At 38.6% G+C, this 13,790-nt stretch overlaps 1 protein-coding gene across 1 annotated transcript in view; it reads left to right on the forward strand.

Moving 5' to 3' along the window:
• Window positions 1-13,790, forward strand: part of SLIT3 (slit homolog 3 (Drosophila)) — a 485,523-nt gene that overhangs the window by 322,765 nt on the left and 148,968 nt on the right. The window contains exons 10-11 of the mRNA XM_010001942.1: window positions 5,202-5,273; window positions 10,833-10,904. Of these exons, the coding sequence (XP_010000244.1) occupies window positions 5,202-5,273; window positions 10,833-10,904 (144 nt within the window). The remainder of the gene's footprint in view (window positions 1-5,201; window positions 5,274-10,832; window positions 10,905-13,790) is intronic.

Here is a 13,790-nt window from a genome sequence, read left to right on the forward strand (position 1 = left end):
AATCTTGGAGAACTGTATGTGTTTGGGATTTTTATAGGGGTGGTAGAGTGTTTGGCTGAGGTAGGGATTGAAAGCTTTAACTGTCTGTTAAAACAAGCAGTAAGCACAGATGTTTAAAATGCTGAATGTCCTACCATTCCAAAGCAGTTTGTTTTCTACCTGTCAGAGAACTTAAGGGTGAAAGACAGAGGCACAAAAATGTCCTCGGTAACATAGGCTCATAAACACTTTCTGAAGCAACAGAACAGCAGGTTTTTGCCTTGCATTTATTAGAGAAGTGCCCTGTGCAGTGCTGCAGAGCTGTGCTGTAAAGGGCTGTGACTGTGGCATCTGCATCTTCCACTGCAGAATAAATAAGGCACAGGTTCTGAGTGTGTAACTGCAGGGCAGTTTTCCTTCCTATCCAGGTACCTCCTATCCAGGGCTGTCTTCAGGTAAATACTTCAGACCTGTTGTGCATGGTAGGAATAGAAGTTACATTTCAAATGAAGAGTCAAGAAGGTGGCGAGGACAGGGTTCAGATCTAGCCCTTATTTGTCATTAGAAGACCAGATTTGAAGTATGACTTCCTCCTCTTAAATACTAAAAATATCTCTGTGGGCTGTCGGAGTCCAATGTACAATAAGGCATTAAGTCTGAAATATGAAATAAATGTAAGATAACAGTCCAAGCAGCTTTTACAATCCAAGTGCTCTCACTCCTTGGCAAAGAGAAGCAGTTATCTCTCTTGATTGCTATGTGCTCTAGACAGAAATGGTTCTTTCCAGCCCTGGGCTTTGTTACTGGAGGGAGATGCACATACTTCTTATTTTTCCCCAAACAGTCCTTAACCAACTCCCCACAAATGCCTACTTATAGGGCAGGAGGAGAAAAGTGAGTGTTTGCCCTTCCCAACAACCTTCACATGAACTGTATGCATCCTGCTAGACCCAAGCGTGCTGAAGGTCACTGCTGAAATAATCTGGTCTCATGCATCCTCTCTCAGAGATTGCTTTTTGTCATTGACTGCCTGAGTGATGCAAGCCCCAAAGAGCAGAGCATGGGGGGCAGAGCAATGTGATCCAGGGAGCAATCTGGCTTGTTCACTCACTTTCTCTCCCAGCAGGGAAGTTCATGACTGCCCAATGCAGGGGGACGTTTCTGGCACATCTCAGGCAAGAGCTGGTGGCACTGTTAATAGAGCATGGCTGTCTCATTTGTAGGCTCTATTCATCAGACAGCTGAGAATTATCAGTACTGATGCTCCACTCATTCTCTTTTTCTCCAAGCTAGTGATTTGTCTGTGTTATGGGTAGGTAAGCTTGACAAAACATTACACATTAGCAGCTGAGAAGGTATTTGAAATGGGAAAATTGCTTGCAAACTGCTTCATTGCAGATCCAAGTAACAAATTCTTTCTTTCCCTCAATGAGAGATAGTTAAAGCCCAAATTAACATGTCTGTCTCCCCCACTCTGCAGGGGGAATCACTCTTCAAGACAAATGAGAATGAGAGCTGGCTCTGGGAAGGCTGCATTAGGCAGAGTTTTGTATCCATTGTGTTTGCCATCCTGAGCGTGAGCAGTGCAGGCACAGATGAGGAGATGGTGAAAAGATTTGCACTTCAGTGAACTTTGAGATGGATTAGCATGGGAATTTGAGTGCTTACTATTTACTCTGCGATTGTTTTATATATTTAACTGCATAGTTTCCCCTTGCTTGTTTTATTATTTTTTTTCTCTGATACGTTCACATCTTGCTCTCTTTGCTGCAAAGTCATGTAAGGAGAGTGGGAAGGAGGACGTTACCCTGTCTAACATCATGTTATTACAAGAAAAATGCATCTGAATCCATTGGGCCCTCATGCTTTCCAATCTGATAATATATTAGAGAAGAGAAAGGAAATCGTTCTTGCCACTTGTTGTTGTCAAAGACCCTAAAAAAAAGCTGTGAGAGGCAGACAGAACATTGCTGTATGTTAGAAGGGGGGAGATATGCTTTAATTTATCTAAGCAATACAGGTGGCAGCAGGTGACATGGCAGAGTAAAAGGGATAACCAAAAGGATGAACAAAAGCCCCTGAGAGGTTTGAACTTGGCCAACTTATTTTATCAGTTTTGTGAACTCTACATATGGAGTCTTTTAAATAGATTTTATTATTAAATACCTGAGGAAAATCTAGGAAAAATTTCTCGAATTGTAAGAAATCTTAAATTTGGGGAATAGTAGTTCAGATTAGCAAAAATTACCCTTTTAGGACTGTCTCTCTTAAACAAAGTTCTCAAATATGTTGCAAAATTATTTTATAGTATATTCTGGTGAAAAATCAACTCACCAATGTTGTTTTGCACTAGCACAGGTGCTTTTGTGGTGTATGAGAGCACTTCATAGTATTCTGGCATAGACCGTGAAAAATGCCATATTCCAGAAGTCATGTTCTAGGTAAACAAGGTAATTTTCCCTGAAATAAAATATGTCTTGAATTTAGGTTGGATTTTCACTTTTTGCAGAAAGAAGTCACAACGCTAAGTAAGAATATTTTTTTCCCCACTTTTTTTGAAAAATAGTATGTCTAGCAGCAGTTTCCCATTATATCATGAATAACACAGATTTATAATTAAACCTTCATCAACTTGAAATTGCCAACACCCCCTCTGGCAAAACCTCGTGTTTCCCAGAGAGTTTTAATCCTGCACTGTCCTTCACATGTTATTTGTAAGGCCAGGTGAGGCGAAAGCAATAAGTATTAATATAGATAATTTGTTTTCTACTATTTTAGTTGTATAACTGCATTGTTGTGCCTGTTAATTTATAATATGCATTTATGAAAAAAATAATTCATTTTAGTACTTCATACTTTCAAATACCAGCCTATTTAATGCTGCACTTTATTTAATGCTCCAAGGTCAGCTGCACTTTGTGTCCAGGTTAGAATCCACCTGAAACACACCCTTAGGAGAGCACAGTCCTGCTTGTTGCTTCTCTGGTAGCACCTGCAAAATGCAGTGCTCTGAGTGCAGTGTGTTCTATGTAGTCCTTCATTTACAGAGAGCTTCATACAATAACAAAGGTGTAAGGTGCTAAGGTGAAAATATAGTAGCAGATGACAGCAGCCTTGTCCATCTATTTCTGTACAGGCCATCTGCTGCAAATTTTGTAGGAAGGTGTGAATAATTCAGTACTACTTCAGAAGAAAGCTCCCTGAGACAGCTCCCACTTTTCTCCCCCTTTTCTACATGTTTTCTGGAAATTATATTTTTTTCTTATTACTCAGGATCTGTAGCTATCCCAGCTTTGGCTTATTTTGCCCTTTGGGGCAAAATTTCTGTGTCTATTTCCACCCCTGTGTCACTAAAATTTCCTTGGAATTTTGTTTCTTAAAAAGGGGCCATATTTCCCCCCACCACTCCATCTGAGTTTCCCTGTAAGCACTGCTGTGCTGGGCTTGTGTGCAGTGTGTGTGAGCCCCCTTTTTTGTCCATAAGGCAAGGGACTTGGACAGGCTTGGCTGTCTTGTTCCTAGAAGTATCTGCATAGAAACACTTGAGAGGAGTTAAACACCAAACTGGCAAGCTGACAGAAAGCCTTTATGGGAAGAGTATGTGTACTGCTAATTCTGGTGACAAACACCCAACAATAGTAGCGTGCTGAAGCTTACAGCAATTTGCTTTTCACTGTGGGCTTGCCAGAAATGAAGCATGTTATATTTAGACCAACTGGAAGGGAAATCTCAGACACTAATTCAAATCACAGAACAAGGAATAGAATTAACTCTGATCACAACCTTTAAAATAGACTGCTACAACAATAAAAGAGTGCGTGCACATTAACTGTACAAGCTGACTGTGCAAGTGTCACAATATTCATGACTTAAATAGCTTCTTAGAGTACAACGGAGCTGGCAAAAGTGTCCTATTTTCAAGAGGATTTCTCTTTTGTCTATTTAAAGCACAGATCTATGGGAGAATACAGTGTGCAAGACAGGGCTGGTGGACCTTATGTGTTTTCTCTATTCCCAGGGCCTTTAAAACCAAGATTTACTTCTCCCTGCATCTCGTTTTATCTCCTTCCTGGTTTTAAGATCTTTTCTCTCCTCTGCAGTGCTGCAGCCGCTCTAAATGACTAGACTGATTCATTCCATCATTCCAGTATATTTTTGTATTTCAATTCTAAACCATTTCCATCCCCAGAATTTTGCTATTGAAGCTGTTTCTTTTTATTACAGTTTTGGAAAAAAAAATACACAATGTTTGGATAGTAAGTAAGACCTAGGTAAAATCACATTTTATTTTCAGCTTCAACTCTGCAGAATTTTAGCTGCCATGCTCATTTTAATTTGTTTTGTGGTGGTCCGCATTTTTAATTAAAATTAATATTTAGGGTTCATTAGAGCGGGATTTGGGGAGCTTGCTGACAAAGACTTGAAAATACTTTTGGGAAGGAAGAGAAATCAATATTATTGGCTACTGTATAAGGTATCTTAAATCTACTTGTATTTTATGCTAGTGATACATGCATTTATGATAATTCATAAAGAATACTTTCAAACCAAATCTCAGACATCAACACAACAACATATTCATGTAGTCTAGTGCATATTTTAGAACACCTGCAGTATTTGAAAGTTAACATAGGAAGATACAGTCCTTTTTTGCTTTAACATAGACTCCCCATTCCCCTAATAATCTGGAGTCATGTTGAAATGAATTGCACCTTGGTTTGCAAAAGCATTATTAATGCAAATAGTGGATATAAGGAGGGAACTTTGGCGTGTTCCCAGAAATTGTTCCTCTTGAGTTGCTCTGATAGTATTATTAATCTGCTTATTAAGCTGTCATAGCATAGCATAGCATTTAGTTTAGCTAGCTACGTTCTATTTCCGACAGCAAGTCAAGGAAAGCATATATATTTTCTGCCTTAACTTCAATTAAGTAGTAGAGAATATGTGACTACTGGTTTTTATTAATTTCATGAGCTTTAAAGATGCAATTTCTATCACCTGTGACTTTTTTAATGTAGATTTAGTGTAGTCAGTGAGATGATTTTATTTTCTAAGTTATTTTCTCAGCATTTTCTCCTTCTAGTGGCTTTCAAAAGAAAAAACATTCTGCATAAAACCTCTGTAAAATTGTTTGATTTATACAAAAATTTACTTTCATGTTTAATGTTATTCCTCTCCTGTAATTGTGTAGCTAACATGCATATTACTTTGTTTGTTTTCAGACGTTTGGAACAAAACCTCATCAAGGTCATTCCCCCTGGAGCTTTTACCCAGTACAAGAAGCTTAAAAGAATGTAAGTTTTATTAACAAGACCAACACACAAGAGCAATCACAAATCTTCTAGCTTCAAGTTCAGTACCTTCATTTTAGAAACATATTGGCAATTTCTGTGTTGAAAACACCAGGGATTGCACAAATAATCTCTTCAAAGTGTAAGCAACATTGGAATTTGGTTCAGGATGCCTAACGGTGCATGAAATCCTTCATAATGCTTAATTTCTCTTCCTATTATAAACGATGTGAGCTAATTAGTTGTTAGTCTGCTCAAACATCAAATCTACTTCCTCAGAAAGGATTTTAAGTTCCTCTTTTTTTTCTTTCATTCATTCTGGTATTTGTTTACACAACTTCAATTTAGTTGACCCCAGTTAAAGCAGGAGTGCATGTTCTTGCAGAGTAGACAGGATCTTTTTTTAGTGTGTTCAATGTTCTGACGCTGAAATGGTTTGACTCTTTACAAGAATAAAAAGAAACCTTCTAGAACTCATTTTCTCTGTTTCTTGATCATCAGTAGATACCCAGACAATTCTTATTAGCTCTTGTGGTTTCTCTTTGAATTTAAAAAAAAATAAATAAAAATCCTGATTTGTAGCAGGGCTCTCATGCAGATAACCTGGGCATTCCTCATAGTGAGTCTTCCTTTTCATTTTTCAGTGATAAATGAGACATGTTGTGACAGCAGTGCAATGATACGGGCAATGGTAAAACAAGTTACTCCTGCTTCGCCGTAGTGTCAGGATGTTGATGGGTCCCATCAGACCAGTAACTTCCAGAAGTCATTAGGCTTTGTAGCTCAGTGCTAAGACTGCTAAAAAGGTGCCCTTACAGTTTGGAATTAAGAAACTCAGCTCATTTCACAGAAGATACGGGATTATCAGACAGCTGATGTTTTTGGAAACATAAAGGAGCTTGTGCTTTGGATTTAAGGGTAGAATTACTGTGTTTGCCAGTCGAAACTTACCAAGTTCCTAGAGCTGAAGAGCTGTAAATATGGATCTTAATATTTAACAAGTCAAGTCATCAATCTTATAGAGTCTCTATTCTTCCATCTCACTTTCAATATAGCTGTATGTATTTTTAAAGAAGGACTGTATTAGATAGCAGGATGGTAATTTCAGTGAAAAATTACAGATCCCTTTTCAGTGACCTAACTTGTAACTTCTTCATTATTAAAGTCACTACTTAGTTCTTTCTGAGGTATGACTAATTTTAGATTTTGGCAATGTTTTACTGTCCTTCCATTTTTTATAACTGGTGAACTGTAGTTTTATGGGAGTTGACCAAAAAAGTGTTCTTTAACATCACTAGCTGCTCAATCCAATGTTGCACTTACTGAAATCATTAATTTTAGAATTTCACAGCAGAATTACATTACCAAAATGTATTCACAGCTTTCTGGATTATAATTGGCACACTCATTAAGGTCTGAACTTGTAGTTAAATAATAAGTTATTGTGCCAGATGGAGTGTACCAAAGCTTAGTTAACATGGCAACATTTTCTGGAAGAATTTGGGGTAGGGAGTCAGGCTGCAGAATGACCCATAACAAATATGATGGTTTGCCATTTGGTTACTGACCTCTCTCCTTGTCAAAGTTTCATTCCTAAAGCTGGACAGTGAGGCTCTAACCTGGGTATTGTGAATTGTATTGCATTTGTCTTCTTCTGGTGAATAAATACGCAAGAAGTTTAGGGATAATAGGCTGCTCACTTGCAGTTCACTCAGTGATTTGTTTACTGAGTATTAGCTGCAAGATTATGCCATTTCCTTATATTAAATAATTGGATAACTGAGATTAATTTTTAGGTATGAGCCAGTTGTCCAAGATGATCTTTGCAGGACTTGATATTAATAGGTCAAGATGCTAGCAGAATATGTGTGTGTGTATATATATATTAATTCAAGTGTTATATTTGCATCTAGCTGAAGTATGCTACTTAGAATGTCTCTTCAATAGCTTCCAGGACATGCAAGTTATTACTTTCGTTATTGTTTTTTAGCAACAGAGCTGAAATATTTTGTGTCCTGGGCTTCTTCATAATAATTGTCTACATCTTCTCACACAATTGCAGGAAGCAAACTGTGTCTGTCACAGAAAGAAGATTTGGCACCTATAGTAGTATTGAAATATGCAGTTGAATTATACGATCTGGGATTATAGTTCCCCTGATTTTGAAGCAAATGTAACAATTCTTACCTCTACACTCAATTATTCAAGGTATTTAGAAGAGGTCTGAGGTGTGTTTGAAGGAGATACACCCCAACAAGTCGTCATTATTGCGTGAAGCAGTCATACCATTTTTAATGCAAGGTTCTGTAACTTCTAGCCTATGAGTTCCAAAGTTTATGGCATTACCTACAATTTGCATTTGCTTTTGTGAAGCTTTTAACTAACAAGTTGGTAGCACAAGACTAAGAGCCAAGTACATAGAGCCAGTTTGAAAGATGTGGTTGTACCTCTCTAGCTCTGATGTTTGTAGTGGCATTTCATGTCAAATTAATGTTGCCACATATTAGCAGAAAACACATTGAGATTTCACAGCCTTCCCAGTAGCTCTGTGGTATTGCTACTTTTGTTAAGCAGCTTTTAAAAACTAAACCATATATGACATGGATTTTTTGCTGAGTACTCTTGTCAAATGAGAACAGTCAATTTTACATGTTAGAGATAATCCAGTAATCTGTTTCTAATTATGTTAGTCAACAAAGAGAATATTCATCCAAAGCTATTAGTAGTTTTGGATTTGGCTGCATCTAAAAATAAATCTGTTTTGTTTCAAAACCTTTTACAGCAAAGACATTTAAGCCATACAGTCATATGTTGTAATGGTGACTCACAGGGCATCCTTGCTCTCCTGATACAAAGTCAAAAACAGTTTATGTCCCTAACTAGTAACTGAACACAGCCACTCTCCAAGCTGGGTTAAACAATTTTTTGAAAGAGGATCTCTGCTGTTCTTTCTAAAGTACAGGAAGACTACTATGAGGTGACTATTTCCTAATCTATTTCCTGCCTGGGTGGAATCCTGATAATTTTATTACATTTCCAGCTAAAGAGCCACATTTCCCCTGTGTGATTCATAACCCTGAACTATGAAAATGACCCTTACGTGATCTCAATTGGCTTAACTGTGCAGGGCAGAACACCTGTATCTCTTGGTCATGATGCAAATCAAGCATAGAGTAGAATGTTCTTACCAAAACAGACCAAAGGAAGGGAAGAAAAATACAAGGACATAATTTAATCTCTTTGTTTCAGTCAAGTCGCAAGGAGATTGAGCTTCCTTATCCAACAGCAGTGAAGCTTGGGCCCTAATAGAAAGGAAATAATGTGTCTAATTATCTTCTAATGCTGATTGTAGTGCATCTGCATGAAGAGAGAGAGTGTCATCACCCAGCATGCCATTAATGCACGTTCAGGCACCATTAGTTATGCACTTATTAGCATCCGGACATGGGGAGAGAGAAAGGATGAAAATGTTGAAATGCAGCAAATCAATAAAATAGTGCTTTGTTTCAAAAATTAGATGCCCCTTTTTAGATCCTTGTCATTTTTCAGCAAGCTCATGATTTAATGTCATTATAATGGGTTCCTCAATAAATAGATAGCACAAGGTCACATCAGACTTCTGCCTACATAAGAATTACTAGATAAAAAGCAGCAAATGCTGCCGGGCAGTCTAAACAAGCTTCACAAAAACTTGTGTATAAATGAATATTCCTACTTCTGCTGTCTCAAATTTTGCTGCTGTAAATTGAGCTAAAGAACCAGAAACCTTCACTGAATGATGTCCTTGCAGACCGAATCTTATCATACAAAATAGCAGTAGGTCATAGAGCAGTTGTTTCATGAGCCTTATAAAGGAACCAAAGAAAACCCCACTATATGTGGCTAGATTTAAAAACAGTTGGAGGGCTTCATTAAAATTTTAACCAACAGAATCTGTAGCTCAAAATTTGTATTGAATATAGAACTTTGTTACTTTCTGATCTGTAAGTTCTTGTTCAAGTGGTGTTTATTTAGAGCCTGACTGGGATCCTTAGCCTGTGCCCCAGTGGAACTAACAGTTAAGATGTACATAAAGGATTGTATTACTGCAGCTTCAGCTATCAGTGATTTGATACAAGCTGGTACTCACTTGTCAGGGAATGCAACGAGGTGGCTGAAAGCTATGCCTGTAGCTAAGCACCTGGTTGGACTGACTGACAGAAAGATTGGATTGCAGTGACAGTCGTGATAAGGCACCTGGTTCTGAGCGGCTGGGTCGCAAGTCTAGTAAATTGTGGTGTAGTCTGTATTTATCTTTGTATACTTAGTTGGTTATGATTAAAATTTAAGAGCATTTTCCAAACAAGAAACACACTTTCCCTTGAAAATGACAGCTATAACTATTCCAGTCACATCATAGCTGAAGTGGTGGAATCTTGCTGGGTCTCCCTGGCAGGGCTGGCAGAGTGCTATGTGTTCTCCACAGTGCTGCTGGCTTCAAAGGGCCACAGTTTCCATTCAGATGCTCATAGGCTTTCCCTAGTGTCTGAAAACTCCAGGCACACCTGCCAGTGCTGTCAACCCTCTTCTCCCCTGTCTCACCAGATAAAGGTGATGCTTTTTTTCTCTAGGTCATTAAAAGTCAACATCACTGCCACAGTGCTGAACTCCTCAGTGACACTGGTGCCTGCTGTGGGATCAGGGGCTGGGGAACCTTTCCAATCCCCTTTCCCATTGATATTAAAGAGAGATGGTGTGGAGAAAGTCTTCCCAGAGAAGAATTTTATCATCCTTGGGATTACTGATCTTGTTTCACATAAATTTAGTCTAACTCTTAGTGGAATTCCCTAGGGTTTTGATGGGAATTTCGTTTGACTATACTACATTGTTACTGGTATTTATGAGCGTGTTCCTCTTTACATCTCATTTACCACAAGGTTTCTTTCCTTAGACACAGCCTTGATGCCTCAGATGCCATCCCCCTGCTGCCTAGAATATGCTGACACCACTAATTCCACCGTCTTCCTTAACACACATCTGCCAGTGCTTTCCAGCTGCCTTGGAATCTCTCCTCACCTTATCTAGCTTTTCACTTACAATCAAAATGTGATCTTCTGTGCTGTTGTAAAGTTAGGCTTCCATTTCTGCATTTAAACATTTAGACAATCTTTATGCCTTTTCACAGGCTGCTCCTCATGCTTGAGGGTCACCCTGCAGTGTCACAATGTGATCTCTGTTATTAGTAGTTCTTAAGATGGCTTTATCAAGGGTTATTATTCAGTGGGTTACCTCACTGTTGTTCTTCATAATAGTAGGTTTCAGTGTCTGTAAAATGAAAAAACTTATTAACAGGGGAGCTGCTGATTTATTGAGGCTACAGTGATACAGACTGACGTTTTCTGATCAGTTCTGGAATCTGCCTATCCGTGTCTTTACACAATTGATCATTTCTCTGAGGTAGTATGATCTTTTAGATCTGTTTTTGTATCAAGTATATTCTTCCAATGAACTTCAGAAAAAAATATTTTCATCAAATTCCTGTTTACAAATGTGTTTTTTTTTAATACTCCCTTCTCTTTTCAGAGACATCAGCAAGAATCAAATATCTGACATTGCACCTGATGCATTCAAAGGCTTGAAATCTCTCATTTCATTGTAAGTAGAAAATAGAACTGAATGGGCATTTGGGGAGAGCTTGCATGTAAGAAAAATAAAAATGATAAGGTGTTGTCTGGGGAACTTATGTTTCTGTGTGAAATTGCTAGCTTCATGGAGCATCTAAACTTTTGTAAATGAAAATTTTGTCACAAATTTTGGAAGGAGGAAATGTTTACACATCTCTGGTAAGTTCCTTTATAAATTAACACCCCCAAGGTTACTGACTGATTCAGTTCAGAGCCATTGCATTAGTTGATCTACTGTACATGTGCACCTGCAGGCTAATCCATGCCCCCCAGCTCATCCCAGCACACAGAAACCTCATCACAGCTCAGACACTAATAATCAGGGAGAAGTGAGGGAAAATACTTACATACTTAATTTTTTATCTATGTATTAAAGAACTGATATTGCACTCTCTTGTGAGTGTTTTGGTTTATTTGTGTTCTGGGTTTTTTCCATGCTTATGGAAGGACCTGAGCTCTTAAGAAAATGTTTATGTTTCTCTTCTGTAATTACTACTTTATTAAACTGGAAGGGGAATAAAAGATTACTTCACACAGAAGATAAAAGGAAGGTAGATCTCTTGACAATAATTTGTTTCTCTTTATAGAACACAGAAACTGTTTTAGCACCAATTTAAATTTAAATGCAGCTGCATTTCAACCTAGCTACCCACAGCACTGTTAAAACAGTAGAGCTTTTAATGGGCAAAGGGAGCAATACAAGGTCAAAAGCTGCATAGGGAGAATGATCTAGAATAAAGTGTCAGAAAGACCTCCAGACTGAAAGAGGATAAGTTCAACTGGAATGATGCTTACCTGGGTTAATTTTAAAGAAAATTTTAAAGCATTTATCTTATTAATATTTATATAGCAGTTTGCTTTTTAAACATGTAGTTTATTTCTAAAAGCTGATGTATTTTACTCGTTGAATAATGGATAGTTCTAACAACCTATATAACTGGTTGACTATGTTAACATTAGAAGGCTATTCAGTACTAAACTTATATGTTGTAGTAAATTTCTGAGACAGCATGCAGAAGGATGGGCCTTTTTTTGTGCCCTGAATCCAGCTGGGAGAATGCCAGAAATGTACATTAAGTGTTGCTAACATTTGTTGAATAGTTAGAGCAGTGTTATTCAACATGCTGTGGAAATGGTCAAATCCCTCAATGCCGTCTGGAAATGTTTCAGTGAGAGAATGAGCTTTACTGAACAATGCAGTGTTCAGTACTACACTGCATCAGCTGCTGTTGGTGCTGCCATGCTACAGCTCTTGTCTAGGCAAACCTCCTGACTAGAAAAAAGCAGGACAGGCAAGTGATTTCTTCTGGGGTTGACTTCCCAATTCAGAAGGTATTCAACTTTAGCTATAGCTAATTTGGATTACCCCAGGTGGCCTTGGGAGTGGGACAGAACACATCAGGGTGGAAATGAGAATGCAAGCTGGGTGGGAATTTATGGTGGTTTGACTTGCACACAGAAGTGAAATGGCTGTATATTCTCTGCCTAGTCATCCAAAATGATACTGTAACTAATTTATGTTTCAATATGTTTATATCTAAGTGGGTAAGTCTTAAGTTAATGCTAGGAGGTTACAAAGGGACGAGAGAGCAGGGACATGAGATGCAACACAGGAAGGGCTACAATAAAGCAGCTGCCTCTGAGCAGTCTTTCCTTTGTTTGGTGTTTGCCTCTCCCTCAGTGTCCTTCTACCTCAGCCATACAAAGCTGTTGTAGCACGCAGTTTGTCTGTCTTCTCTTTGGCAGACTAGTTTCTGGGACAGTACCGATTTTAGCCTTGAAATTGTCAGCCTCCTCCCCTAGGTTCAGTTGTCTGTTGTGCTTGCCATTGTTTTCACTTTATTTGGAAAGGCTTTATTGCAGGTAGGTCTTCCAAATGTTTTCCCTGTAGCTGATAGGCAAGAGTTGGTTCCCTGATCTTTCATGACCCATCATTCAGACCTCTGGAAGGCTCTTCCCTGCTTTTTGTTTCTGTAGATTTTCAGTTTCTGAGCCCTTGATACCTTTGTGGAGCAAGCTTATCTGCTGTTCTGCAGAACCTGGGTTTCCCCATGTTTCTACTTCTGAGAAGTAGAGGATCTACTTTCATCTGATCTCTGCTATAGCCACCAATCCAGTTCTGTCAACTGCAGAAAGACAAGTGAGTGCAAGAGAAGATGACTCCTTTGAAGTGCCAGCTCTCCCAGGGAAGCTGCCAAAGGGGAAGGAATGAGGAGGTAGAAATTAAGTAAGACAGTTTGCTTACTAGTGTTTTCTCTTTTAAGTGGCTCAGGTTTTTTGGTGCCTGGGGCCTTGATAACTTCAGTTAGCTGCATGCCCTGAAGGAACACTGCTCTGCATACAATGCTTCAGCTCGGCTGAGAGGGACTGTTATTTCTCATATGTAAGTCAAATGTGATTGGTGGCATACATTTTAATGAGACACCACTGAGGTTTAATCTGTGCACAGAGCAGCTGGACCTTTCAGTTAGTTGAGTTAAAGCAAGAATAAAGGAGGGAAAAATATTAATGCACAAATGAAAGTAAGCAACTTTGTTTGCATTAAAAATTAAGTATCTCTGTACTGCCTTGCTGTTTTTCACCTCTGCTTTATTCCCATTTTCTGCTCCTCCCTTTACTCTGTGCTTACATGCAATTGCAGTGCTCCCTGTGGGTCCAGGAGAATGAAAGTGCTTATCTGGAAGACAGCCAACATTATTAGTCTAGCTGACTGATGGAGACCTATATACCATGAGTTGCTTCTCTGATTTCTTCTGAAGTTAACTTAGGTTAGTTTTTCAGGCACAACTGCTTCTCAGAGAACCCTGCCTATTGCACCTATGTGGAGATGGAAGAAAGGTTTTCAAAATGCAGGAAT

This window comes from Chaetura pelagica, unplaced genomic scaffold (assembly GCF_000747805.2).
Source record: "Chaetura pelagica isolate M959 unplaced genomic scaffold, ChaPel_1.0 scaffold356, whole genome shotgun sequence".
NCBI classification, from domain to species: Eukaryota; Metazoa; Chordata; class Aves; order Apodiformes; family Apodidae; genus Chaetura; species Chaetura pelagica.